This window comes from Poecilia mexicana, unplaced genomic scaffold (genome assembly GCF_051168715.1).
Source record: "Poecilia mexicana isolate PSO_F unplaced genomic scaffold, ASM5116871v1 scaffold_16, whole genome shotgun sequence".
Taxonomy (NCBI): Eukaryota; Metazoa; Chordata; class Actinopteri; order Cyprinodontiformes; family Poeciliidae; genus Poecilia; species Poecilia mexicana.
Genome location: NW_028263385.1, coordinates 1,989,509 through 2,015,667, shown reverse-complemented (window position 1 = coordinate 2,015,667; position 26,159 = coordinate 1,989,509). Strand labels below are relative to the sequence as shown.

Below are 26,159 nucleotides of genomic sequence, written 5' to 3'. Positions count from 1 at the left end.
TACATTTTTAGCAAATTCAGGAAAAAATAAACCATTAAGAAATTAAATATTAATTCTGTTTTTAATGTGTTTGTGAAATTTTAGGATTTAATAGACAAACATTCTTAAATAGTTTTTAAGGATATAAATGTATTAAGGGATTAATTTTCTCAGCTTCATATACATGAATGAAAATCTTAAAATATCTCACTGGAAATTTATATTTGCTTTTTTAGTATTCCACAACAAAATAAAAACATTAACATTTATTAATTAAAATGTTTTATTTATAATTTCTAACCATTTAATTGATATTTTTCAAGATAACGTGAAGAAAAACCTCAGAGTCAGGCAGGAGCGAGTTGTTGCATGTTTTAGGATTTTCATTTCTCTCCATCTTGTTTTGTACAATCACAATTTTACAGTACATTCTCTCCTCATCCTTCCACAATAAATACACCAGCCTCTCGTTTCCATGACGACCGTGCACAGCAGGGCCGACCAGCTTCTGCAGCCGCTGAAGTCGGGAGAAAATCCCAGAAAGCAGAGATGAGAAACCGATCCTCAGTCAGAATTAGAACAGGAAGTGAAAAAGTAAAAAATAATGACGAGTAAATTCAGATTAATTTCACAAAAAACCAAAACAAAATAAACAAAACACTATTTCCCTTTTTGTTCTTCCGGGCCTGAAAAGTTCTGCTTGGTCCGTTTCATTCCAACTCGGCTGAAGGTTTGGACACAAAGAAAAATTTGCAAAAAGAAACAAAAACACTGAAGAGAAAAAGTAGCATGTGATAACGTAACCATGGCGACGCACCCTCTCCTCGTTCTTCACGCACTCATCATCATCATCACTATTATTATCATTATATTATAATAAACTAGTTTTCAGAGAAACATTCGTAAAGAGCAAAAGGTTTTCATTATTGCTGAACCTCCTTCTCCTATTGGTCCAAACATCAGCAAATCAGAGTGCAGAACCGCCATCACATGACTTGTTCAAGCAGGACGAGACTTGGGAGGTAATAATAAATACTGAGGAGGTCCGTCTCCGGCCGGAACCGGTCCGGTCCCGGCGCCACGCAGCAGGTCAGGAAGCAGTCTGGAACCCGGCGGCCCGCCTGTGGCCCGGTTCTGTTCAGGTTCATGGGGCGGCGGGGGGAGGGGCTTATTGCTGTGGTTCTGGAAGCTTCTCATTGGTCGAAGCTAAAGGCGTCTGATGCGACTTCAAGTCAGTCAGGAGAGGGGGGTTGTGGGTAGTGTAGTTCGTCCGTCTGTCCCACCCAGGACCGGGTTCTGGTTGGAAGTGTCGGAGTCCTGAGACCGGAACAGGGGGATGCGGGTCGGGTCGGAGGTCAGGTCTCAGACAGGGACTCTGTGTCAGCGGACGGATCCGGCTCCTGGTCCGGAACCACGATGTTCCTGTGGAGTTTCTCCAGGGAATGCTTCATCTGGGGAGCAAACAGAACCGGTCAGCTGCGGCGGCTGAAAGCGGGAGGTTCTGGTTCTGTGTGGAGCTGGTGGGTTCTGACCTGGTCCAGCAGGGAGACGGAGGACTGCAGGATCTGCTGCCACTTACTGAGCTGCGCCTGGTGGAACTGCCGCTGGAGGTGCAGAACCTGGGCCCACTCGCCCGCCGTCTGGGGCAGAGGACTGACGGCACAGCAGCAACAAGTCACAACAGTTCAGAGGTTCTGATCCAGTCCACACATTCACCGGTCACAACAGTCCCTGACCTCTTAATGCCGGAGCCAAGGCAAGCTAAGCTAGGCTAACTAAGCTAGTATAAATCAAACTATTAAAGATATAAAGAAACTATATTATGCTAGGATAAGTTAAATAAATTAGAGTAAACTGGGAGAAACCAATTAAGGTAAAAATGTTCAATACGCCAAGTTCTTCTAAATTAACTAGAAAAGGCTAAGCTAAAGCTATGGACGATTATGCTAGGGTAAGACAGAAATAAAAAAATAAGCTTAGCTAACTTCATTTAAAATAATGGAACATAATCAAAGCCATACCAACTGACACCAAGATAAATAAGCAAAATTAAAAAATGAGCTGATTGAAACCAATGATGCTAAGCTAACTCACACCAAGCTAAATAAGTTAAGCTAATCAAAAGCCAACAAAGCTAAGCTAAAGTAATTAAGGTCAACTAAGCTAAGCTAACTAGCACTCAGCTAAATAAGCTATTTTAATGCAACATAGCCCAAGTTAACATAATCAAAGCCAGTGGAGCTAAGCTACTCATGCTAAGCTAACCTATGTTCAGCCAAACTAGGTAAGATACCATAAAATAATATAAGCTCAAATCAATCCAGCTAAAGTAAGCTAACTGACACTAAGCTAATAGTTAAGCTAGAACAAGAAAAGTTAAGATAAACTATGCTAATCTGATAAAAACAAGAAGAAAAACTAAGATTAGTTAAATCAGAGCTAATTAGTTATGAAACTAATTACTAAATAAGTTCTGTTTAATATTTTAAAAAAATAAATTAGTCACATTAAAAACAACACAACTGATTTTTTTCATGCTCTTGAAATGAAAGATGCATGTAAACATGTCGAACATGTCTCTGTTGGAGCTAAAATAGTTTTACTCTGTTCCAGTTTTAGAATCTATGAAAATCCCAAAGAAAATAATTTGGCAAACTCTGGGCTCCAGTCTCAATGAATCGTAGAATATTCAACAGAAAGTGTTTGGCTAATGAACTGCAAACGACTGGAAAAGCAGCTAAAGTGTAAATTATGACATAATGATAATACACAGTTCAGTGGGAGGAAAACGTCTGGAGACCAGAACCCTGCTGGGACCAGAACCCCTCCTCCATCCCAGCGGCTCGTGTTCTGTGTGAAACACCTGCGGCGTGTTTACCTGTCGGCCACAGAGTAGGAGTGCCACCTCTCCAGTGTGTGAGCTGCTCTTTCCAGAGCGTACAGCTTGTAGAACAGCAGCATGTTGAGAGCCACCAGCACCACCAGACTGGGGGTCAAAGAGACGGAGAGGTCAGACACACCCGGACCGGACCGGACCGCACACTCAGCCAGAAAACAAAACAAGATGGAGACCAGAGCAAACGGGATGGAGAGGAAACAGAAACAGTTCAGACTCATTTACAAAACAACACACTCATGAAACTGTGGGAACAATCCACCAAACCCAGAATCATCAAAACAGGATTTCAGTTTTGGTTCAGAATTAACCAGAAATCATTTTTTCATGTCTAGGAGTGAAAACATTTCAGAGTCCATCAGATAATCTTTAATAACAGTGATTTGTTTCCTATTGAAAGGTGAAGGAATACCTGCAGAAATGCTACAACTCTGCCTCCTGTTGACGTAAACTGGTAACTGCAGCTGCTCTTCACGTCAGATTCATTTAATATCAGTGGAATCAGCAGCTATGTGGAGGATTATGGACTCCATGATTTCAGGCTCTGAATTTAAAACAAACAGGAAGCAGTTTGTTCAACCTGCGGCAGCGCAGTACTTCCTTCAGATGCTAGGGGGCGGCCTTTAGCTTTGAGGCTAAACTTGTTTCTGAGACCTTCAGTTATCACATCTGAACTGAAACTGCATCAAACTGGAGCCATTTTCCAAAACGTCATTTATTTAAACATTTACTAATATTTGTAACTTTCATCTCTCAGCCAATAAAAACCCATCAGGAAGTTCAGTGAATCCATAAACCATCTATAATCAGAGTTTTATCACTTTATCCAAGTGTTTATACATCTAATTATTTTATTTGTCGCTTCCTTGTTTTATTAGAGCCACATAATAATAAAATGATTATGATTCTGTGTTTCAGGTTATTGGTTTGAATATTTCAGACTTCTGGTTCTGGTCGTGAAGCCGAGCGGTTCTGCAGCCCAGTTCTCCGTCTGCAGGCGGCTTTCTCATTAAATGGTGGATTTTTCACAGTTTGGGACGTTTGTCATTCACATCGTCTCATTTATGCAGCAGAGAAGCAGAAGCTGTCATACGAACCTGATACAGATCCTGCGCATGGGGGGGGAGAAACAGGAAGGCTGTTAGTCCGACCCACAGAGTCAACAGCAGGGGTCAGGGGTCAGCGTGCAAGGTCAACTCGACTTCGTCTCAGTAAGTTAAAAATATCATTGAAAAGTTGATTTAAATCAATTTGGATTAAAAACGAAGTGGATCATTTATAGAGCGACAGATTATTTACAGCTAGAAACCAAACAATATGTTTGTAAGATAAAGATTATATCACACCAATAAAACAACTTTAATAAAAATATTTATATTTAAACATATGGGGGGAAAGTTGAGTGGAAGGAAAGCGACGGTTCATGTGGACGGAGCCTCAACGAGCTCCAAATCTGTTTTACTGGAAAATATAAAATCTGAGAAACAGATTGTGTTTTTAACCACAATCATTAAAATGAAGAGGAATAAATACTTATTTTAAGTTTCTCACTGATTTTCTGACTTACTGAGACGCAGCTGAACATTCAGAGACAATCAGAGCAGAGAGGCAAACATGCAGGACCGACGGCGACCAGAGGGGGCGCTTACATGAAGCTGACGATGAGGAGGACGGTGGAGATGCCGCCGTGTCCGCCGGCGCGCCCGCGTTCGCCCAGCTTTAGGAACGGAGCGCCTGCAGACACCAAGCAGCGATTCAGCAGCAGGAAACACCGAGCGGCGCTCTGACGTCTCCCTCCGGCCACCGGGGGGCAGCAGAGGGGCGGCCTGGACTTACTGGCCTCCCTGCGGTTCCGCTCCTCCCCGACGCCTCGCTCCCCTCGATCGCCCGCCTCCGCACCGCCTCCCTCCCTCTCGCTCTGCCGCCGGGAGGAGGCGCGCTTTCGCCGTCGCAGGGACGGCGGCGTCTTTGCGGCGTCGGCGCCCGCGGCTTCGCCTGTGGTTACCACGGAAACCTCGGTCTGCAGCAGCGTCTCCAGCTTGCACACTTCGTTCTCTGCATGTGGGAAGCAGGAGGAGGAAGAGTGAGAAGGAGATTAATATTCACACCCTGAGAACTTCACTAGATTTGGGTTTGGACTTTGACTAGGCCATTCTAACCCATAAATCTGCTTTAATATGAACAAGAAGTCGGCAACATTTTTAATCAAAAGCCATTTTTGCTGTCAGTAAAATAAATCGCTCAGAGCTGCGAGTGAGTCTTAATCAGAATCACATTTGTTTCTATTTTAAGTTTCAAAATAAAGAAAAACAAACTTTTTCAAAAGGAGGAAGGGATGACATGTTTGGAAAATCATTTAAAAACTAAAAAAATTATATTTTGTGATTAAATCCAAATAAAGTACCTTTAATATTGTTTTATAGTGAAAGTTCAGTGAAAAAAACAACCTGCATTGGTTATTATATTCAGGTTTTAAAACATTATCTGGTTTTTATGAGTTTTAAAGAAGCAGGAAAACCTCCAGTCTCATCATCATCATCATCCATGTTTGAATGATGAGGATAAACGAAGGCTGGACGCGGCGCGGCGCCTCACCCATGTTCCTGTAGTACTCCTCTATGCCGCTCCAGGTGTTCTTCTCGATCAGTGCTTTGACTAGACTCCACGGCTGCTTCCTGTAGCAGATGTCTGAGGAAACTCTGCATGGAGGGAAAACCAAGCAAAGCCGTCAGACGCGCAGCAGCAACTTGCAGCGACTCATGAGGACAAAAATGGCTTTTATTCACTTCTAAACTTGAACCAACCTTAGATTTGTCCTCACGTTAATCCATTTAGCATAATTCATCTTAGCTTAGGTTGCTTTAGCTTCTGTATTAGCTCAGTATCAGTTAGCTTAGCTTTGATGTTAGCTCACCTTATTTTACATTAACTTAGCTTGAGTAAGTAGCCAGACAGACTTAGTTAGCCTAGCTTACTTTAGCATGGCCTGTTCTAGCTTAGCTTAGTAACTTTAGCATCTTTGAGTTTATTTTGGACTAGCTCAGTTAGCTTAGCTTACGTTACATTGGACAGTAACTTTAACATTTTACGATTTTATTCAGAAACGACTCCTAGACGTTAGCATGAGAAAGATGACAGTAAAACAGTTCAACAGGTTGAACCTCATCAGTTACGTCCTCAGATGGACCCAAACGGGTCAGAACCTTTCAGCCTTTTGTTCTTGTGGATGTCTGATGTGCCGCTCGTCTCCTGCTCACTAAACCCAGACAGGCTGGAAACGTTGGAGCTGCTGCCAACGAGCAGCAGCGGTTCTGACCCGACCCGCGCTCACCAACACAATCATTCAGTCTGTGCTCCCTTATCTAATCATGGATTGGTTTGTTATCGCAGAGCAAACAGTGAGAGTGAGGAAAGCGGCTCGACCCGGTCAGCAGGCCAACGGTGGTCAGAGCAGCTCAGACGCAAAACAAAACAAAGTTATTAATATTTAAATCCACAGATTTAAATCTGGGTCAGTTTTAATATTTTCTACCAATTCAAGCCTAAAAACACTCAGACAGTCATGAAGCTCCCACATCATGACTGGATGCTTATTTGGACCAGAAACTTGGTCCAAATATTTAGTGACTTTTCAGAAATGATGTTTTTCCCCAAAGAAGCGAAGCAGCAGCACAGCATGAAGCAGCTCTACCTGGAACAGATTAACCACATCCTGTGGTTTCCTATGGTTGATGTCGTTTTATATTTATTTATTGGTCAAATAAAGTTTTATTAGCTCCGTTTATCATGTTGTGGCTTAATTTGAGATTGAGATTATGAAGGTTGATGAGATCATCATCATAACGTGACTTTACACAGATTTCTGCTCACCGACGTCATTTCATCATTTTGTTAAATGTTTGTTTCTTCTTACTGTGTCCAAAGATAACTCTGAATGTTAAACCAAGACACCAGCTGGCCCCCCTGCGGTGAGGCGACCGGCGCCGCGCAGCCCACCTGAGGCGGCTCTTGTGTTTGCTGATGGAGGTCAGGCAGTATCTGTGGACGGTGTAGAAGTAGTCCTGGTAGGGGATCCCAGACGTGAGGACCTCTGAGTCCACCACGTAGCACTCTCCTCTGGAGCAGCTCTTATGCAGCGTCTGCAGGGGCAGCACGGTTAGTTCTGCAGGGTCAAAGGTCAGCTGGACCTGGACGCTCTCGGCTGCACAAACCAACCTGCGTCTCGACCACCGGGGCGGTTTTGGGGCCCAGCGGGTTGTTGAGGGCGATGGTGTAGCTCAGAACCCGGCTGCTGGTACCGCTGGCGCCGTCCTGCTGCCACTCGCCCACCGACAGGTCTGAGAGAGAGAGAGAGAAAATGGCGGACATGAAAACATGAAAAAGTCCAGAAGGTAAACAGTTGATGTGGGCTGTGGTCGTTTTATGATCTTTCTGTGATTTAAGTTTAATTTGGTTAAAATCGTTTCTAAACCTGGAGAAAAGCTTCGACGCTGAGCGTCTCCATCAGAACCAGAACCAGCAGCGGCTGACCCACATTCAGCTGCTGGACTCCCATAAAACCAGCAGAGGAGAGTCACCGTCCAGTCATTTGGAAATGACCTTTGACCCTCCCCATGTCATTGCTGATGTCTTTCCACCCTGGCGTTGTGCGAACACTGATCTGGAAGCTCAAACTGACTGAACCGGGTTCAGATGATCTGATGAGCAGCAAGTTTCCTCATGACGGCTGCAGAAAGCAGCAGGAGGACACACACACACACACACACACACACACACACACACACACACACACACACACACGGTTAGAGGTGTGTGTGTGTGTGTGTGTGTGTGTGTGTCAGCAGTCTGAGGAGCTCAATGAGAGCAGCAAGAAAACAAAACGCTCCAACGGTCGCCGCCTCAACAGGAAAAACTGGCATTCATGTTCACAGAGACAAGTTCACACACGCTCTGCAGAACCAGCCGACTGAACCGCCAGGGAGGCGGAGACAGGGCCGGGCCCGGACCCGGGCCGGGGAGGGGCTGACGTACCGGTGAAGTGCCTCTGGGAGAACAGGTGCTGGATGAAGTGCGTGTCTGCGGAGAACAGCAGGTCGTGCAGCTTGTCCACGCTCATCCGGACCGCCGTGTTGATGTTCAGGCGGCCGCTGAGGTCCGAACAGAACGCCTCCACCTCGCCAGACGCTGCAACACACAGAGGCGGGTCGCTCACGTCCCAGCAAACATTCACAGAAACCAAACGGCAGCCCTGACATCCGGCCCAAACAGTTACTGCTGGCTGCACAGACGGACCAACAGAACCGGGAGCCAAAGCTGCTTCAGCTCATCAGAAAACAGCTGAAACTACCAACATCCTTTCATTCCCAACACATTTCACAACAATTCACATCCATTTACATGTTTCTGTATTTTTATTTTTTCCTGACAAAAAACAGAACAACTGTAGTTAATTAAACTTAGTTGGAGCTAAAATTAGTTTGTAAACCAAGTAATTAGCATAAAGCTAAATGTTTATCTTCAAACTGAACACATATCTTGAAGTTAAATATTTAGTTCAACTAAATAAATTGTTGGCTTGCTAACTTAATATTCAGGTTCTAAATTAAATATTAGATTATTAAGCAAAAAATTTAGTTGAACTAAATATCTAACTACAAGATATGCATTTAGTTTGATGCTAAATGTTTAGCATCAAACTAAATGTTTAGCTCCAAGATAACAAAAACTAAACTAAATATTTAGTTTAAAGCTAAATATTTAAATTCAAGTTAAATATTTAGTTTGTAAGACATTTAGCTCTTAGCTACATATATAATTTCTAATCTTAGTTACAAGCTAATTATTTAGTTTGAAACTTTACTGAATTCAATTAAAATACTTATTTCCACCCAAAGGGAAACAAAATATTAAGCAGAGATTTTATTTATAAATCCAGAGATGATCAGAAATGAGCTGACTGGAGGCTGCTGTTCATCTGCAGTAAGTGAATAGTTAAAGTAAACCGTCTGCCATTCCTCCTCCATGCAGGCGTGGAAACATCCTGAATCTGAAGTTTGGAGCTGATCTGGTTGCTCTGGCTCTAGACCTGGAGAACTTTCCATGATCCACAGGAACGTTTTGGGTCTTTTGAGAAAATTCTTGCTTCATTTTAAAACAAATGTTTTAATGCAAATAAAATTAATCTTTCTGAAAGATCTAAAATTATTCCTAGAACATGAATCTGGTTCGGTCAATTAAACGTCACATTTGGGCCAAATCTTAGGAATGTTTTGCAGCTGTAAATAAATCCTGTTTTGGTATAAAGTGATTTAAAGGTGAAGCTCATTCAACCTCTGTGGGGTCACAGATCTCCGTCTCTGAGGTTCTGCTGCAGAGCCGTCCGGGTCGGTTCTGCAGCAGAACCTCTGATCCAGAACCGCTTAAAGGCCGCTGAAAATGAAAACTGTTTCCTGGGCATTTACAGACAAACCGTTACACCATTCCTGTAAGCTGGAGGTCAGGTGAGGTCAAGGGTCAGTTCAGAGACCTGCAGGTTCTCCTTCAGGCCGAATTCACCCAGGCAGAACCAGACGGGTTCTCCAGACACTGCTGGGTTAAAAAACCCACAGTGACCCAGAAAGAAACAATTTAAAGTTTGAACTGGAAAGAAAGAGTCAACCCGGGTGAACTCAGAGTCTAACAGTTCAGCAATCTGAGGTCCAGTTACGGTCTGGTTCTGCATCAACTTTGTTCTTAAGGACGCTGGTTTTTACATGATGAACTTGAACTAAGCACAGCTTGTTTGAATCAAATAATCGAGATATTTATCATTAATAAGAGCTTGGAGGCGAGACCTGTTTGCTTTAAAGAGTGTGCGCAACACACACGCACACACACACACACGCACACACACACACGCACACGCACACTGACCCTGTCACTTTAATTTAATTAATTACTTTAATTTTAAACTTCACCGGCCTCATGGTGCTTCCAGGCTGACATTAATTAAGAACCGAGTCTTGGAGGTAAAAACTCCCCTCTGACGGCTTCATTAGAAACGTTTTCCAGAGTTCAGCCTCTTTTAACCAGTTCATGTGAGGAAACAGATCAGACTTACTCTCCTCCTGCGTGTCGGACGAGTTGCTGGGGTCGGTGGGCAGCTCCTCGTCGTTGGTGATGTCCAGTGAGGAGAGGTTTCCCAGGCTGGCGGCCGGTGGGGGCGGCATGTGATTGGTCGACTCGGACTGACTGTCGCCTCCTTCCTCCAGGGTCTGAAGCAGAGGGGGGTGAGAGGGGCACACGGCCCAGCGTCATGTGATGGGTGAGAAACGGGATGCAGCTACGGCTACATTTTTTTTTTTCCCCTTGAGCTTATTTTAGTTTAGGTTAGTTACATGAGCTAAGCCTATTTGATTTTATTTCACACTGTTAGCACATCTTTGTGCCACAATAGAATTGTTTACGCCGTCGGCATAGCTTACTTTGCGCCGTCGGCATAGCTTACTTTGCGCCGTCGGCATAGCTTACTTTGCGCCGTCGGCATAGCTTACTTTGCGCCGTCGGCATAGCTTACTTTGCGCCGTCGGCATAGCTTACTTTGCGCCGTCGGCATAGCTTACTTTGCGCCGTCGGCATAGCTTACTTTGCGCCGTCGGCATAGCTTACTTTGCGCCGTCGGCATAGCTTACTTTGCGCCGTCGGCATAGCTTACTTTGCGCCGTCGGCATAGCTTACTTTGCGCCGTCGGCATAGCTTACTTTGCGCCGTCGGCATAGCTTACTTTGCGCCGTCGGCATAGCTTACTTTGCGCCGTCGGCATAGCTTACTTTGCGCCGTCGGCATAGCTTACTTTGCGCCGTCGGCATAGCTTACTTTGCGCCGTCGGCATAGCTTACTTTGCGCCGTCGGCATAGCTTACTTTACGCCGTCGGCATAGCTTACTTTACGCCGTCGGCATAGCTTACTTTACGCCGTCGGCATAGCTTACTTTACGCCGTCGGCATAGCTTACTTTACGCCGTCGGCATAGCTTACTTTACGCCGTCGGCATAGCTTACTTTATGCTACGCTGTATCTTATTTTCGTTATTAGCACAGTTCACTTCATGTAGTGTGCTAGCATAGTTTGCTACATTATATTAGCACAGCAAATACATTTTGCTAGCATAGCTTATTTTACGATGCATTGCTTTAGCACAGCTAACATCAGTGTGTTAAACATCACCTTAACTGGGTTGAACTTTCTCAGTTTAGTTTAATTTTCCTGTTCTTGATTTATTTACGCTTCTGATTTCTTATTTTACATTATCAGCATATTTAGCTTGGTTTATTTAAACTCCATTATTTAGCAGTAAACTAGCTTGGTAACAAATTGTGATTCCCAAAAAACTATAAATTAACAACTTGACATATCACAACATATTTTGCTCTTCGTCCTTAAATTTTGAAAATTAGAAAATATGCAGAAAAAGCAGCAGAATCTGGAAGTGAACACTCATTTCAGAGAACAGAACAAAAAGCATAAAATTTCAAGGACATTAAAATTTAAAATCCTGGATGTGTTAAAAAAGCAACTTTAGAGGTTAAAGAGTTAAACAATCTGTTTCGTACGTTTCTCCATTTGCTGCAGTTTATGTTTCAGTTGCAGCTTTTCAGAGCTGATTGTAAGTGTGGATGCTGCGATCACTTACGAAGGAAGCAGCTGCAGAGACTGAGGCGGTGATGGGGGGGGTGAGGGCCAGCAGCGAGCCGTGGCAGCTGGGCGGGCTGGGCTCCATGGGTTCTGGGCCGGGTCTACTTCCTGAAGAGGACGGCACCTCAATGGGCTGGCAGGCGGCGGAGGGGGGCGGGAAGGCGCCGCTGAGGATGGGGGCGGACGCCGGACTGGTCAGACCGCAGTGGACCGAGACGTGAGGCGGGGAGCTGCCGGCAGACGGCGCCGACACCGTGCTCAGGTCCAACAGGTCCGTCACCGACACAGACTCCTCTCCCGGCCTGAGGAGGCAGGCGGTTAATGTAAAGCAGACAGACAGTAGAAATATTGGTTAGAGTATGCAAACGAAACCCCAGGGGAAGCATTTGCATGTTCACGCTGAAAACTGGTTGTGCTTTTGAGGAACAGATGCAAACAACAGAGGAACTTTAGTTTTATAAAGTCCAGCTGAAAGAAGTTCATCTGAAGCTCAGTCTCTGGTTGGTTTCCATGGAAACACTCACAGCAGGCCGTTGAGGTGTTCGCTGGTGGGAGAGACGTAGTCGTCGTCCTCGCTGGTCAGGCCCAGCTCGGTGCCGTAGCACTGGTGCACGATGTGCCACAGCTCTTTGGGGGACAGAGACTGAAAGCAAACAGAACCGAGACTCAGACTTCACCAGCAGCCTCCTGCTTCACACCGTCAGACCGGACTGTCCTACAACAGCTACGGAAACAAACGGCGACTCTTTACGACGGACTAAAGAAAATTCTGATCAGGTGATTAAAAAACAACTTTAAACAGTTTTTCACAATTCATCCAATAACTAATGTTTCAGGAACTCAGCAGGTAATTAGATCCGCTCCCTCGGGCCTGTGGTTCCGTTTTCACAGCTCCTTCCCGACTGTCATCCACTCGGAGACGGTAACCGTGGCGATGTGGGCGGGAGGCCGTACCTTGTCCAACAGCGCGTTCTGCCACAGGCGGAAAATCATCATGAAGCTGCGCTCCCTGGCGCCGAACGACGTGAAGAAATGCTGAGGCAGGAAACGGGGAGAAAGGCGTGAGAACAGAGAGACAGCTGGACTTCCTGCGTTCGCTTCGTCAGCGTGAGGAGATCCAGCCGAGTCAGCCGATTCCGTCCTGCTGCAGCAGCAGCAGGAACGCTGCGCCTATCGCTGCTGCAGCAGGAGGTGCGGCGGGCGGCGTACCTTCTCGCTGTCGGTGCTGATCTGGATGGCGTTGGGGATCAGCTTGGCCGTCTTCTCCTTCGTCATAGACGTCACGTCTTTCAGCTGGATGGTGATCTGAGAAACAACATCAGCTTCATTCATCATTAAAGAAATAAAAACACAAAACCTGCAGGTTAAACTATACAGTCATTAACAGGATGAAAAGTATTCGCTCCCTTGGTTGTTTTATCCTTTTGTTGCTTTTATAAATTTATTTTGATCAACAACGAAAATCCTTCTCATGTCAAAGTGAAAACTGTTTCTACGAATTAATGACAAGTAAAAATATGAAAGGTAAAATAAGAGACGGCGTAAAGATTCGCTCCCTTTCAGCGACTGAACTGAACAGAGGTCCAGACAGACGGCGCTTCTGGTCTCACAAAGAGTGGAAAACAGATCAGCTGAGAGCAGAGAGTCTCCAGCAGCGCTGAAATAATCAACCAGTTCAGAATCAATAAATCAATAACTGGAGTGTAAAAAGGAAAAACAACAGTCGAGATGTAATTAAGCCAAAACTGAGCAATAAATAGAAACACTTTCCATTTAAGACAAAACAATAAATTTCCTATTAAGAATATTTTTCATGCAGTTATTAATGGATAAATCTGAAAATGAATCTGGTTCATTTCCAGGAACGCCACCGCGTACCGCCGCCGCCGCGCGTACCGCCGCCACCGCGCGTACCGCCACCGCGCGTACCGCCACCGCCGCCGCGCGTACCGCCACCGCCGCCGCGCGTACCGCCGCCGCGCGTACCGCCGCCGCCGCGCGAACCGCCGCCACCGCGCGTACCGCCACCGCGGACGGGTTCTACCAGAACCTCCAGAGGAACATTGAACTGTTTCAACTGGAACCAAGAGGAGCGACGGTACCGGGCCGCTTCACAACTCCTCTGTGTTTACAGCTGCTGAAGGTCCGAGACCGGTTAGAAACCCAGCAGAACATTATGACCACCTCCTCAGTTCACTACCTCCTAAACCACAGATCTGACTTCATACAGGAAAAACTCAACAAGCAGCTTTAAACTGTAACTTATGATTTGTGATAAACTGAGGTTCATTTCATAACAGGGGGTTTTACAGTAGCTCCAGTTTATTATAACTGCAGCTCTTCTGCATTACGTGGTGATGAAGACGCAGCCTCATGTCATAATTAGAGGATGATTTACTGCTTTAACAGGCTCTCTGCAGATTTAAGCAACTCAAATTTAAAACTTTCAAAACCTTTTTAAGACATTTATGAATGGAAATTAAAACCTTTATCTCCACAGAAATGTTCAAATGAAATAATCCTGTCCAGACAAAATGTCAGCCTGTGTTTAACGTATTAAAGGCCGACTTGGTTTTTAAGTTGAGTTCCAGATATTTTCAGACTTTTTAAGGATGCAGACACCTGGTTAAACTAACCCAGTTATAACCGCTTATAACTGTTTATAACTGACTGTGGTGGAAATAAAGACGTCAGCCTTTAAACTTAATAAGTAAAACCTCAGATGGTGAAATGAATCATTTAACCTTCAAACAGCAGAGTTTGACCAGGAAGTAGACGTCTGCAGTGAGGTGTGTGTGCGTGTTTGTAATACCTTGTGGGGACCGGAGCCTGGTCCCCACAAGGGGAAACCCTGTTTTTGGGTCAGGGGTCAGAGTTAGGGCTAAGGTACAAGTTGAGTTTTGGTTGGTTATGGTTAGGAAAAGGGTAAAGGTCAGGTTTAGGCTGTACAAATGAATGGAACTCAATGGAAAGTCCCCACAAAGATAGCAACACAAACGTGTGTGTGTGTGTGACGTACAGTGGTTTCCCAGCGGAAGATGTTGCTGTAGAAGCAGAGCCAGTTCTCTGACAGATAGAGGCGTCCCTGAAGCAGGATGTCCTTCTGCAGAGCGCAGGAGTAGTCTGGTGAAAACAGAGCAGAGAGCAGGTCAGCTGACACACACACACACACACACACACACACACACACACACACACACACACACCTCTGCAGGAATCACTTCAACTCCAGACGTCGGGCTGACAGTGGCGATTAAACCGTGTAAACACTCCTCCTCCATCCTGAGGGATGGAGGAGCTCCTCCTCCATCCCTCAGGAGGGAGGAGGATCTCCTCCCTCCTGAGGGATGGAGGAGCTCACTGATGTCTCACTGATGATTCAGAGAAGAGCTGAAAGCTTCATAACTAGAATAATCAGGACTGGTGAAGGAATAACTGTAAATCCAACTTGTTTCAGTGTTTTCTGCCCTTTAGACACATCAGCCAATCAGACACCCTTGTGTTTGGTCTCCAGGCAGATTTTGGTCTGACCTTTAAAGCGAACCTCAGCGCAGGTTCAGGTCAGGTTCTGACTGGTCAACGGTGTGGATCCGGAGGATTTCCTGTGAAACTTTCTGACTTTCCAGAGATCTGCAGCTTGTTGTGAAACCAACTCTGTTTAGACGGATCTGAACGGATTCAGTCTGCAGAGACCATCAGTCCAGCTTCTCTGCATCCATGATGTCAGACACCAGCGCTTTGTGGCGTCTCTGCCTGGAAAATGATGCTTTGCTGTGTTTTTTGTCTACAACAGTAAAATAACCCAGAGGTTCTTCCTCAGGTCATCAACATTAATCGCTCTCTGGAGCATACGTACATCTTGTTTTCATATTGCTTATATCCAGTAGTGTGCACATCTGATAATGTCGTAGTGAAGCTACTTTTAGCTTCACTATTTTGCTAACCTTAAACACCCTTAATGCACTGAACTTCCTATAAGCTAATTTTTTCTACAGTAAACAGTTTAAAATCTGCTGACGTCCTGCTGCGTTCTGACTGAAGCCCCACTGCAGTCAATCAGGCTAAATTAGCCGCAGAGTTAGCAAAACTCAACAACTATAAGACAGAAACCAGAACCACAAACCGCCCACAGGGTTAAGACTCCGCCGCACAGAGAACCCCTCACACTCCTCCAGACTAGCGGCAGCAGCAATTAGCAAACACCTGCTGGACCCTTAGCTCAACGTAGAATGGTTGTGAACGGCATCATGGAGGAGCACTGTTGTGATGACGTGCTGAAAGCGGCATATTGGAAACAGTGGGAGCTTCTTAAAGAGAGAGTCCAATTTGAAGGCATCAGGTGTGATGCTTTGATGTGAAATCAAATTAAATTTAAGTCATTTTTATACCAACTGAAGGTAACATAGTTAGTTGATTGTGCTATAAAACATCACTACGTGCCTAGAAAACACATGCCGCCCCTTTAAGACGCTGTGTGTGAACAGAGCGCAGCACCGATATCAGCTCCGATTGTTCCACATTTTCCAAACTCATTCCTTCTCTCCGACTGCAGTGTTCCCAACGCTCCGCCCTCCTGAGCTCTGCACCGAGACGAAACGCCAACCTGCTGCTCAGGCAGCGCATGCAGAGAGAACGCACATTTTTAACATCCCATCCTGGTGCAGTGTGGGTTTTTAGCGTCATGGTAACCGCAGCTCTAGTTCTGACCAGTTCTGCTTTGTTCTGAGGCTGATCTAAGTGTGTGTGTGTGTGTGTGTGTGTGTGTGTGTGAGTGAGTGAAACTGTGTGATGGTCGTTAGATGTTCCTCCAGGGCAAAGTGTGAGGGAACCATGTGGCTGACAAACAGCAGCGATTCATTCTTACTTCACTTCTCCTTTCAGCCGATGGTCTTCTAACTAAATCACCCAAACTCCTCTTCCTCATTTCATTGCCGCCGGGCTGAAGAACCGGGCGTCTGTCTGAACTTTGATCCCAGAACGACCCGTAAGCGTCCTGAACTCACCCACTATGAGCCGCTCGGAGTCGGGGAGCTTCTTGAAGATTTTTCGGAAGTCCTCATTGCGCTGTTTGTACGTGGGACTGAGGACCTGGGAGAGGAAGGCAGACATGGCTTCAGAGGCCAGAGGCTTCAGGTGAAGCCAAAGTTCAGCGGCGGCGTTAATGAGTACTCACGTTGTACCAGCTCTGCATTTTCTGCAAAGAGAAACAACACAGTCACTAAGCTCTGCAGCCAGATAAGGTCACCACAGAAACTGATTTCACACCAGCACAGACAGTTGCTGGGCTTTAGCAACCTGCAGAGTTTCCAAAGCAGGTTGCTGCAGCCTGCTGTGGAAACTCTGCAGGTTGCTGCAGCAGGTTGCTGCAACCCGTCAGCTTCAGCTTCCCTGTTTTAAAGCTGCAGATACAAAACCCCTAAAACTGACTGAAGATTCAGAATCTGCAGCAGCTGAGAGGAAGCAGGGAGACAAAGTCATGAGGAAGAGCTGCTCTGCCCCCCGGAGCACCGAGCCAGAGGGATTCTGGGTAAAATAACGCCCCTGATGGACGCTGCTGTCACACTGCTCCAAGCAATAAGTATTCATACCCTGCTGGTATTCGTTTAAATACTATTAACAGTATTTTGTTGTTTCATGCACAAATATTTAAAGACATTTTATTCATTTTTAAATCCTGACCAAAACAATAATCTCACTCCGATTCTTTGAATCTGCGTCTGCTGTCCTAAACATCTCTACAGACTTATTTTTATTTTGTTGGACATCGGCCCTCAGAGAACAGCGTTCTAGTTCTCACTTTATCATCATATGCTAACCATCTTCAGTCAGAGGCGTTTCCAGATTCGTTGCAACACTTACTGCTACTGGAAACACATGGATGATCAGAGTTACGGCAACATTTAGATTCCCTTCAGGGTCCAGCTAGTCGGGCCTTCAGAGCCGTCCTTACCTTGGCGTTACGGCTGAAGTGGCGGGAGGCCAGGGGGTAGGCGGAGGACAGGGAGGAGGCGGAGGGCACGGAGGGCAGAGGGCTGTCGGCGCCGCCCCCCCCTGCCTCACCCTCGCTGGCCTTGCCCCCCCCCAGGACCCTCCGCCGCAGGGAGGGGGAGCTGCCAGGCGTGCTGCGTGGAGAGTTACTGGCCGTGCTGCAGACACACACACACACACACACACACACACACACACACACACACACATTAGCGGAGTAAAACCAACAAACTGAACTGAAATCCAGTAATTATTCATCAGTAAACTGCAGATGGAGTCTGAGTTCAGTCTTATGAACTCTGATTATTACTGATGGATTCAGTCTCCACTCTTTATGTATAACAGCTTCCCTACAATCATCACAGCGATGCTTCAGCTTCCTGCTCAGCAGGACAGTCAAACCGTCCAGAGGAAACGCTTCAACCGAAGCAGGAAGCTGCAGGACTGCACAGGCTCTGAAACGCTTCGCTCTGCTGCTGGATCCACACAAACGAAGCCGATTAATTTATCTGCAACCAGAAACAGGCCCAGAGCATCACACGCCCTCTGCCGTCCCCAGCAGTGGGTCTGAACTGATCGTCTGCTCCGTTTCACCAGCAGGAGGAACATCAGAGTCAAACCAACTCCATTTATCTTTTAGATTTCACCACTAATGTGACCTTTGTCACATTAGTGGTGTGAATTTGATACAGGAACTATGAGCAACATGAAGAGGAAACTGGATGTTGCTCAGAACAGAATCATGGTGCTTTTATGTTTCACATCTCTTTAGCAATGATTGGTAGTTTTAAGAGGCATTAGATGGTCTGACGTCTAGCTGAGCCGCCAGCTAAACAAAGCTGACGTCTTTAACGGACGGATCATGAAAAATCCCTCAGAAACATTTTGATTCCCCCGACAGGAAACCGTTAATGTGTCCGAAAGCTTCAACCAGCAGAGGAAGCCGATAATGTACAGAACTAAAAAACATAAATTAAAAAAAGCTGCAAGAAGGATCAAAAATGGTTCACCAGTCTGATAGAAAACACCACCAAAAAATATAAAACATGGTCAAAATCTAATAAAAAGCAACAAATATTCCAACTATTCCAGAAACAGACATGTTAGTTACTCCAGAGATCTTCCTCATTATGCAGATTCTACATTTCTCCTGCATTCAGCCAGCTGAGCAGCAGTGCACAGCATAGCCCTGCGTTAAACTACAGACAGACATGTTCTTTCCTCTCTGTGGGATGTTAAAGGTAATTTCTATTTCTGTACTAAAACTTCATGAGGGGAATTTTGAGCTGCTTTGAAACCACAACGTTTCCTGTCACATATTACCAGACAACAAACTGTAATTAACAATAATAATAATCATGTTGTAGTGAGACCATTTTCAAGTAATTTATTGATATCATCATCATGCAAAGACCAATAAAGTTTCATTTTGTAAAGAACTTGTAGCTGGAAGATATTTTAAATATACAAAACAACTAAAACCAAAAATAAAATGGATTGTGATGTTTCTGTAAAGAACATCAGAATGGAAATGATTTTAATTCATGATGCTCAGCAGGCAAAACCGTAACTGCTAAAACCTCAGTTCTCCCTCATACTGGAAACCAGTCCATGCTGGTTAAAGATGGAGGCTAACCAGGAAGCAGCCAATCAGATCAACAGGTCAGGACGGTAAACCGGCTTCACTTCTTCTGCCTTCATCACATTAAACCCGTCAATAAATCATCCGTAGAGGCTTCTGCTGCTCGGACTGCAGCTAACAGGTCAGCAGCAGCCTGCAGCCTGCAGCCTGCAGCATCAGCAGCACAACAACGGTCCGGGGCCGAGCAGCAGCGCCCATGCGGGGCCGCGTTGTTCGCGCTCCGTGCGGGATGGAGGAGCCCCGCAGCAGCGAGCCGTTCAGTCAAATCTCTGTTTACCGCCACTAACCGGCGCTGCGCTCTAATCTGCAGGATACGGTTCATTTCCCCGGAGATAAGCCGGGCTACGAGCGCAGAGAGCCGGCTGGCAGCGCAGCGCGGCCCCGCTAAGCAACACTTACTCAAACATGTCATGAGGCGGCAGAGGTCCAGATGAAACCCGACCAGAACCGCCGACCGGCCGGCCGCTGGCTGCCTGTTCCCCCGGTGAGCTCACTCAGAAAGCCCGGGGATCCGGGCAGGGGGCCGGATCACCGACCGCAGCTCGGCCGCCTTTCAGTCGCTCTGCCTCGGATCGGAAAGCGGCGGCGTCCCGCGGGCGGAGCTCCCCGGTACCGGACCGAGCCAACCCACTAGCCCGAACACAAGAGCCGGTAACGGGCTGCCGTCTGTCAGCCGACCCCTAATCCCCCTGCAGCCGAGGAGGAGGAGGAGTAACAGGAGGAGGGGGCAGAGGAAGAAGAGGAGGAGGAGGAAGAGCAGGCCTTGCTGCTCAGATAAGGATGACCAGGCAGAGGAAAACTGAAGGTTTGAGCTGAAGGACAAACTGCAGCCTCACGTTCACCACCAGACCGTTCTACATGAAAAACACAGATTATTTAATCTGGCTTCATCTGAGCAGAATATCTGGCCTGACTGGAGCCGAGCCCACCCAATCCCTTAACCCCCAACCTGCGTCCATCTCTCTGGATTAGAGTCCAGATGATAATCCAGGCTGGCCTGAGCCAGGCCCGCATGCATGGCTGTCCCTCTGTGTAATCTGCAGACGATGAGGAGCGGTCCGAACCCGAGCCAAAGAGAACAGAGATGAAACGAGCCGACAGCATGGAGAGGAAGTGGGTGAAAGCAGAGGTCTGAAGTTGGTGGTTTCATCAGCTTCCTGTCTGCGTTCACATCAGGTTAAAAACTCTGAGAAACGCTTCAAGAGATGACAGGAAGAAAACAGCTCCAATGAACAAACTGTTGATAAAACAGCAAACCCAACAGAACCAGGACGAGCTGGAGGTCAAGAACCATCCGGAACCAGCAGCCATGATGCTCCTCACCGTCAATGTTTACAGTCAACAGTTTTATACCTGCAGCCTGAAACCCAGACTGTGAATGCAGCTCAGCTCCAGCTTCAATGTCTGGCAGGATCCCAGGTTCCTGCAGAGGAGAACGTCCTCCTGACACAGCTGGAGTCTCCTCAGCCCAGTCACTGTGCGTATTGATGCATATGGTAGATTAAAATATGAAGAATTGAAAATGTTGCATTCAGGGTCTTACATTTTTCTCTGGGGATTAATAAAGTATTTCTGAATTTGAACTGAATTTTAGAGAAGGTCTTACAAAATAATGGACTTTAGCTGTGAACTCTGACCCTGAGAATACTTGGGGTTCACTATAATATGAACGTGTAGAAAAGTGGGATTTCTAACTGCTTCCATCCACTTTCCCAAAGGAAGTGACACAGAGGAAGCTGGTGTAGGAAAACTGACTTCTGTGGAAGAGCTGACAGGTTGTGATACTGTGATGAACAAGTTCTCATCCCAGAGACTGACTGGTGTTAGTTTCACAGATTATTGCAGCAGATAATCTCATCTGGTTTGTGGTTTGGCTCTGGCATGTTAATGGAGGATTAAACATCAAGCTAGTGTCATGATTTTTATCTGATTAAAAATTATATGTGCTCTCTTTCCTCTTCCTGTTTCTTCATGTCCGAGTGCCGATAAGGAAAACTGGTTTCCAACGGCAACACACCGACATGAAAGACTCAGAATAATCCACAACCTGGGCAAATTAAAAGAAACGTTTGGAGAGAATAATAAATGTATCAAAGAAAATCTGAAGGAGGTCTGGATTAAATTAAATACACAAATTATTTCAACTAAACTTTAAGCAGAATTTCTTTATTTCTACCCAACATGCAGCAGATTATTCAGCATGGTTAACATGCAGCAGATTATTCAGCATGGTTAACATGCAGCAGATTATTCAGCATGGTTAACATGCAGCAGATTATTCAGCATGGTTAACATGCAGCAGCAGTAAAAGGCAGCAGCTGCTCATGCAGCCCACTTCAGTGATGCACTCTGATCTGATTGGATTCACATGACATCATCAGAACCAGAGCCTGCTCCCATTGGCTGGAGATGATGTCATCACGGTGAGGAATGGTCCCGCCTCCTCAGCAGCTTCTCCCTGTTTGTTTACATTATTCCTGCTGCTTATACATTGGGATTAGAACCCCGGTAATCTGCAGGTTCCATGCAGGTTATGCAGCCAGATTGTTCTGACCGGGTCAGAAACAGGCCAGCTGACATCAGACAGAACCATGAATCTGAAGGTTCTGATCTGTTCCGCCCTACAGATCCAGCCGGTTCTGAAATTCCTACAAAAACGTCCCTAATCTGATTACTGAGGCCCAGTAATCTGGTACTGCCTCTCTGGACCTGAATGTGGATGAGCTGAAGGAGAACTGCAGACCGGTCCGGTCCGGTCCAGTGCCGACTGACTGCTCACTAACCTGCAGCCGTCCACGTCTGAGTCTCTGCTCAGCAGGCTCCTGAGGGACCAGCGGGAGCGCCGGCCGGGGGAGGGGCTTCTGGACCAGGACCGGGGCGGCGGCAGCAGCAGGTCATGTGACGGGCTGTCCTCGCTCCGCCGCTCCACCGAGGGAGACGGGCTGCGGCGCCGCTCACCATCCTCCACCACGATCTGCGGCGTCTCGCCCCATCCCGGCCGCGCGGCACTGACATGCAGGCCCGCCGGGCCCTCGCAGCGCCGCTTGGTTCTGGTCCTGCTGCGGTGGGACCGGCCCGGCGGTCTGGGGCTGGGGGGGCGGGACCAGGATTCTGTGTCTGAGGACGGCGGCAAGACGGTGAGGGTGGGGACGGAGACGGGCTCCACTCTGAGCGGGGACGACGAGCTCATCATCGGGTCACTGCTGCGCGGCCATGGCCGGGTCCGACCCGGTCTCCGCCATGATGCTGCTGGCGCCGGACAGAGGGGCTCAGGTCACGACCCCTGTGACGCTGAGGAAAGTTTGGTGGAAGACAGAACAGTTTCAGAACGGCTCCGCAGACGTTCCTTCACTCCAACAGCCGACCAGAACCAGAACCAGCTGCAGCCTCTGGACCTCTGGCCCAAAACGTCCCGCCAGATGGCGCCAGCATCAGAGAGTCAGGCGAGCGTAGGCGCGGTGCGGCGGCGGCTCGCCACCCTGACCTGAGTCTGCCTGAGGAGTGGAGAGAGCAGAGAGCTGATGTTCAGCCTGACGCCGCCGCCGCCGCGCGCTCTGGGTCATGTGACCACATGGTTGATTATTAACTCGTGTTGCAGTACAGATCTGATCAATATGCTTCACTCAACACACAGACCTTCATCTCTGGATGAATCTGATCGTTTTGGTTGCAGCATTAAATCACAGATTCTGCCACTTTAATCCAAGACGTTTTAAAGCATTTAAAGGTTATTTAAACTAAAGACCAGCATGATAACCAGGAAGTTATTATGTTAAGTAAAGTAAATAAACTGTCAATGTAAGTGAATGTGTTTCTGGTTCTGGTCTGTGACATCAGCACCTTCAGACAGGAAGCACTTTGCCTCATGATGGTGACTGACGAGTTCTACCATCACGGAAAATCCCAGAGTCAAAAAACCGACTGATATGACGAGTTTACAGAAGACAACTGAGAAAAACAACTTTTTCTCAAAAGTCACCATTTTTAATCAACATTGTATCAGATCATAAAGAATTTACTTTTTTTTCCCCTCAGATCTCAGAATATTTTTCCTCAAATATCTGTGATAATATTTTTAATTTTTACATTTTTTCCTCCATTTTCTGTAAAACACAATGAGAATTTTGACATTTTCCCTTTAATTTATGTAAAACAAATTTAGAATTGGCATTTCTTTCCATGAAATTTTTGTAAAAAAAAAAAAAAAAAGAATTTTGACATTTTTTTTCAGTGGCACTAATCATCTTCCATACAAATGAGCCAGTGGTGAATAATATAGCAAGTAACACACTGCTTAAGACATTAGAGAATGTAAAATGTATGAAGGACATATTTAAAAACTGTGAGGAAACTCCCTTAGTAAGAACTGAAAAGTTGCAGAAAGTTTGTGGTTGTAGCCGCTGTGAGCCGGCGACCAGAACAGAGAGAAGACAGAACCCAACATCAGCAGACAGATCCGGTCCAAACCAAGCCCGGCGCTAACCATGCAGCAGCCCTGCAGCCGGCTGCTCCGCTCCATTGTTTGTCCTCAAAGCAGAAACTTCCAGGGAAAAGATCCTGATCCCGTCCAGCGCTATCGGAGCGATCTGTTTGAACAAGAACAATCTGGGCAGCGGCTTGTTTGTCCTCAGTAATCCACCGTAATCTCAGCAGCCGCACAGCCTGATCCTCCAAACAATCTGAGCGATGAAAGACAACATGATGAGCCGACAACTTCCTGGACCGACCAGAACCGAACCGAGCCAAGTGGAGAGAGGAAAGAGGAGCTTTAGAGTCGGACTGATTAAAGGGCTATTCCACTGTTTTCAAACGATCCAGGCCGACAGCTGCAGTTCAACATCTGAAACACCTGGACCAATCAAAGCTCAGCTGAATTATGCCCCCTTTAGTCCAGGTGTGAAAACACGCAAAAAGGACAAATTCAACATGTTTATTTCAGGGTCAAAGGTCACGACAGATGGGCTCCAGCAGGAGAACTGCAGCTGATGAGAGTTCAACCGCAAACTGAAATATGAAGGCATTAATATTTCAAAACACAATGATTACAGTAATTGATGGGGGAAGTTGGTCATGTGGTATTTGTTTGGTCATGTGACAGACAGCGAAGCAGCAGGATTGAGATGTTAAACTGAAGCAGAGAAACATCAGCTTCAGACTCCCTCCAAAACCCAGAATATCAGGTCAAACACCAAATATATCTTAACATATACTAAAGTATCCAGGTCGTTTTGGCGCTAAAGCAGATGCTAACATCCAGTCTCGCTTCAGCTCTCGGTTCAGCCAATCAGGACAAATGGGGTAAAAATGGCGCTCCTGGATTGGCTGCTTTGCAAATGCCAGCCAATCGGTGATGATACACGGTATTTCAGCTTCCCATGCTGGGTTTTCTGTCGAACATTTTACAGAAGAAAAACAATAGTAAAAAAGCTATTTGTCCACAAGTAATTTGGGGTCACATTCTGCAGAAAAATCTAGTGGTTTACTGTAGTAATTATCGGCGTGAATATTCATATTGTGCCATCCTGTTTTATACTGAATATTTCAGAGAGAAAGTCAGAGTAAAGTTTTCAAACCTGTCCACGGTGTTCTATATGCCAAAAAGATCGATTTACATGAATAATTTAATTTAAAAGCCACAAACTGAATAATTATCCTCTAAATTGTTTCAGTATTTTTGTTTTCATGGTTAACCTCAAACTGCTCTGAACTGAGTGAAATGAGTCTTAAAATCCCGCTATTTTAGCTGTCCACTCCAAGTTGGACTTGCTCCATCCAAGGAGATCTAAAGGTCAGAGCATTGCAGTTTCCACTGTTTGGTTTTCACACTGAGCAACATTTAAACTGCATTTCAGAAACATCTGAGCAGCGTAACGTGACCCAGTTCGGATTAGACCGGACTACGTGTTTCAGATTTTAAACTAAAGGTGATGTAAATATGTGAAACAGCCCTTTATTCGCTTCAGCGCCGGATCTGAGAAACTTTACGCCCAAACTTGGAGCTCCTACCTCCCATTGGAAGAGTTTCCTGCGGTTCTGCTGTCTTGTTCGGCCTCGAAAACGAGCCGGGCCACGGTTCGGGAGCCGATGCTGAAATCCACTTTCTCACAGGAACACATCAACATTCTCAGACGAGAAACGGAGCAGGAGGAGCAGCAGCAGCAGCGGGAGACTAGAGTGGAGGAGGAGGCATCTACCGGCCGCAGCTAACGGCTCCTAGCCGGCTAACGGCTGCTCCCCGCGGACCCCCAGAGGCCCGAAAACCGATCACCAGCAGGGTTCAACCTCCAGCAGACACAACACCGTCCCAACGCCGTCCATCTCCAGTCTGTTAGAGTCACTTTTATCAGATTAATTGTAGGTTAAATATCGAAGTACGCTTGGCAAGAGAGCCGAACCGTCTCGGATTAAAGAGCCGAACAAAAGCGGTTTTTGTCGGAAAGTGAAAAAGAACGAAGTGAGTTAACCGGCAGACTGAGTCAAAAGACAGGGGAGGACACCGAACCCCTCCGGAGCTACATTAATATAACCGGGCAAACTGTAGAAATTATTACATCTACAATTATGTTTTGTATTGAACGATTTAACATGTCATAGATAAAAAGTCTAAATACTTCCTTAAAATGGTGATACGTTTTAAGTTAAACACGCCAAACCCCCCCGCCTGAAAACTTTTTGGTATATTCCGGGAGAAATCACTGTACCCAAAGATGTGGCGAGAGGAAGGAGTGTTTACACCACACAAAGCACAGCGAACAGATTAAAATAAGCGATTAATCAACTTTAATCTACAATTTAAATAAAGAACCATTCAGTTGGTCCGATGCAGAGGCAGTTTTAATAATAAAACCACACTTCGCCTAAATAACGGTCTTTTTTGTACGTCCACAAGAAAACCACAATGACAGATTCAGATACGAAACGGAAAACAGCAAATACAGAAAAAATCCCACAACTTTCTGAACTTTAAAGTTCATTTAAAGGG

The 26,159-nt window shown here is 46.1% G+C and overlaps 1 protein-coding gene across 3 annotated transcripts; it reads right to left on the bottom strand.

Moving 5' to 3' along the window:
* Nucleotides 1-244: 244 nt before the first annotated feature.
* On the bottom strand, nucleotides 245-25,629 carry gramd1a (GRAM domain containing 1A). 3 transcript variants are annotated; one of them, XM_088013975.1, is made up of 20 exons: nucleotides 25,184-25,629; nucleotides 21,961-22,671; nucleotides 17,498-17,693; nucleotides 16,721-16,741; nucleotides 16,551-16,635; nucleotides 14,567-14,670; nucleotides 12,757-12,852; nucleotides 12,502-12,582; nucleotides 12,072-12,190; nucleotides 11,546-11,849; nucleotides 9,975-10,128; nucleotides 7,907-8,059; nucleotides 7,091-7,212; nucleotides 6,872-7,014; nucleotides 5,471-5,574; nucleotides 4,712-4,930; nucleotides 4,525-4,609; nucleotides 2,858-2,965; nucleotides 1,512-1,632; nucleotides 245-1,430 (listed from the first exon to the last, which is right to left on the bottom strand). In XM_088013975.1, exons 2-20 carry the CDS (start codon nucleotides 22,368-22,370, stop codon nucleotides 1,335-1,337), a joined length of 2,721 nt encoding a protein of 906 aa, XP_087870101.1. In that variant the 5' UTR covers nucleotides 22,371-22,671; nucleotides 25,184-25,629; the 3' UTR covers nucleotides 245-1,334. The 3 variants fall into 3 exon arrangements, with proteins under 3 accessions (XP_087870101.1, XP_087870102.1, XP_087870103.1); XM_088013976.1 differs by lacking the exon at nucleotides 21,961-22,671 and having other exon boundaries at nucleotides 25,184-25,624; XM_088013977.1 differs by lacking the exons at nucleotides 21,961-22,671; nucleotides 25,184-25,629 and adding an exon at nucleotides 19,577-19,868.
* Nucleotides 25,630-26,159: the final 530 nt, after the last annotated feature.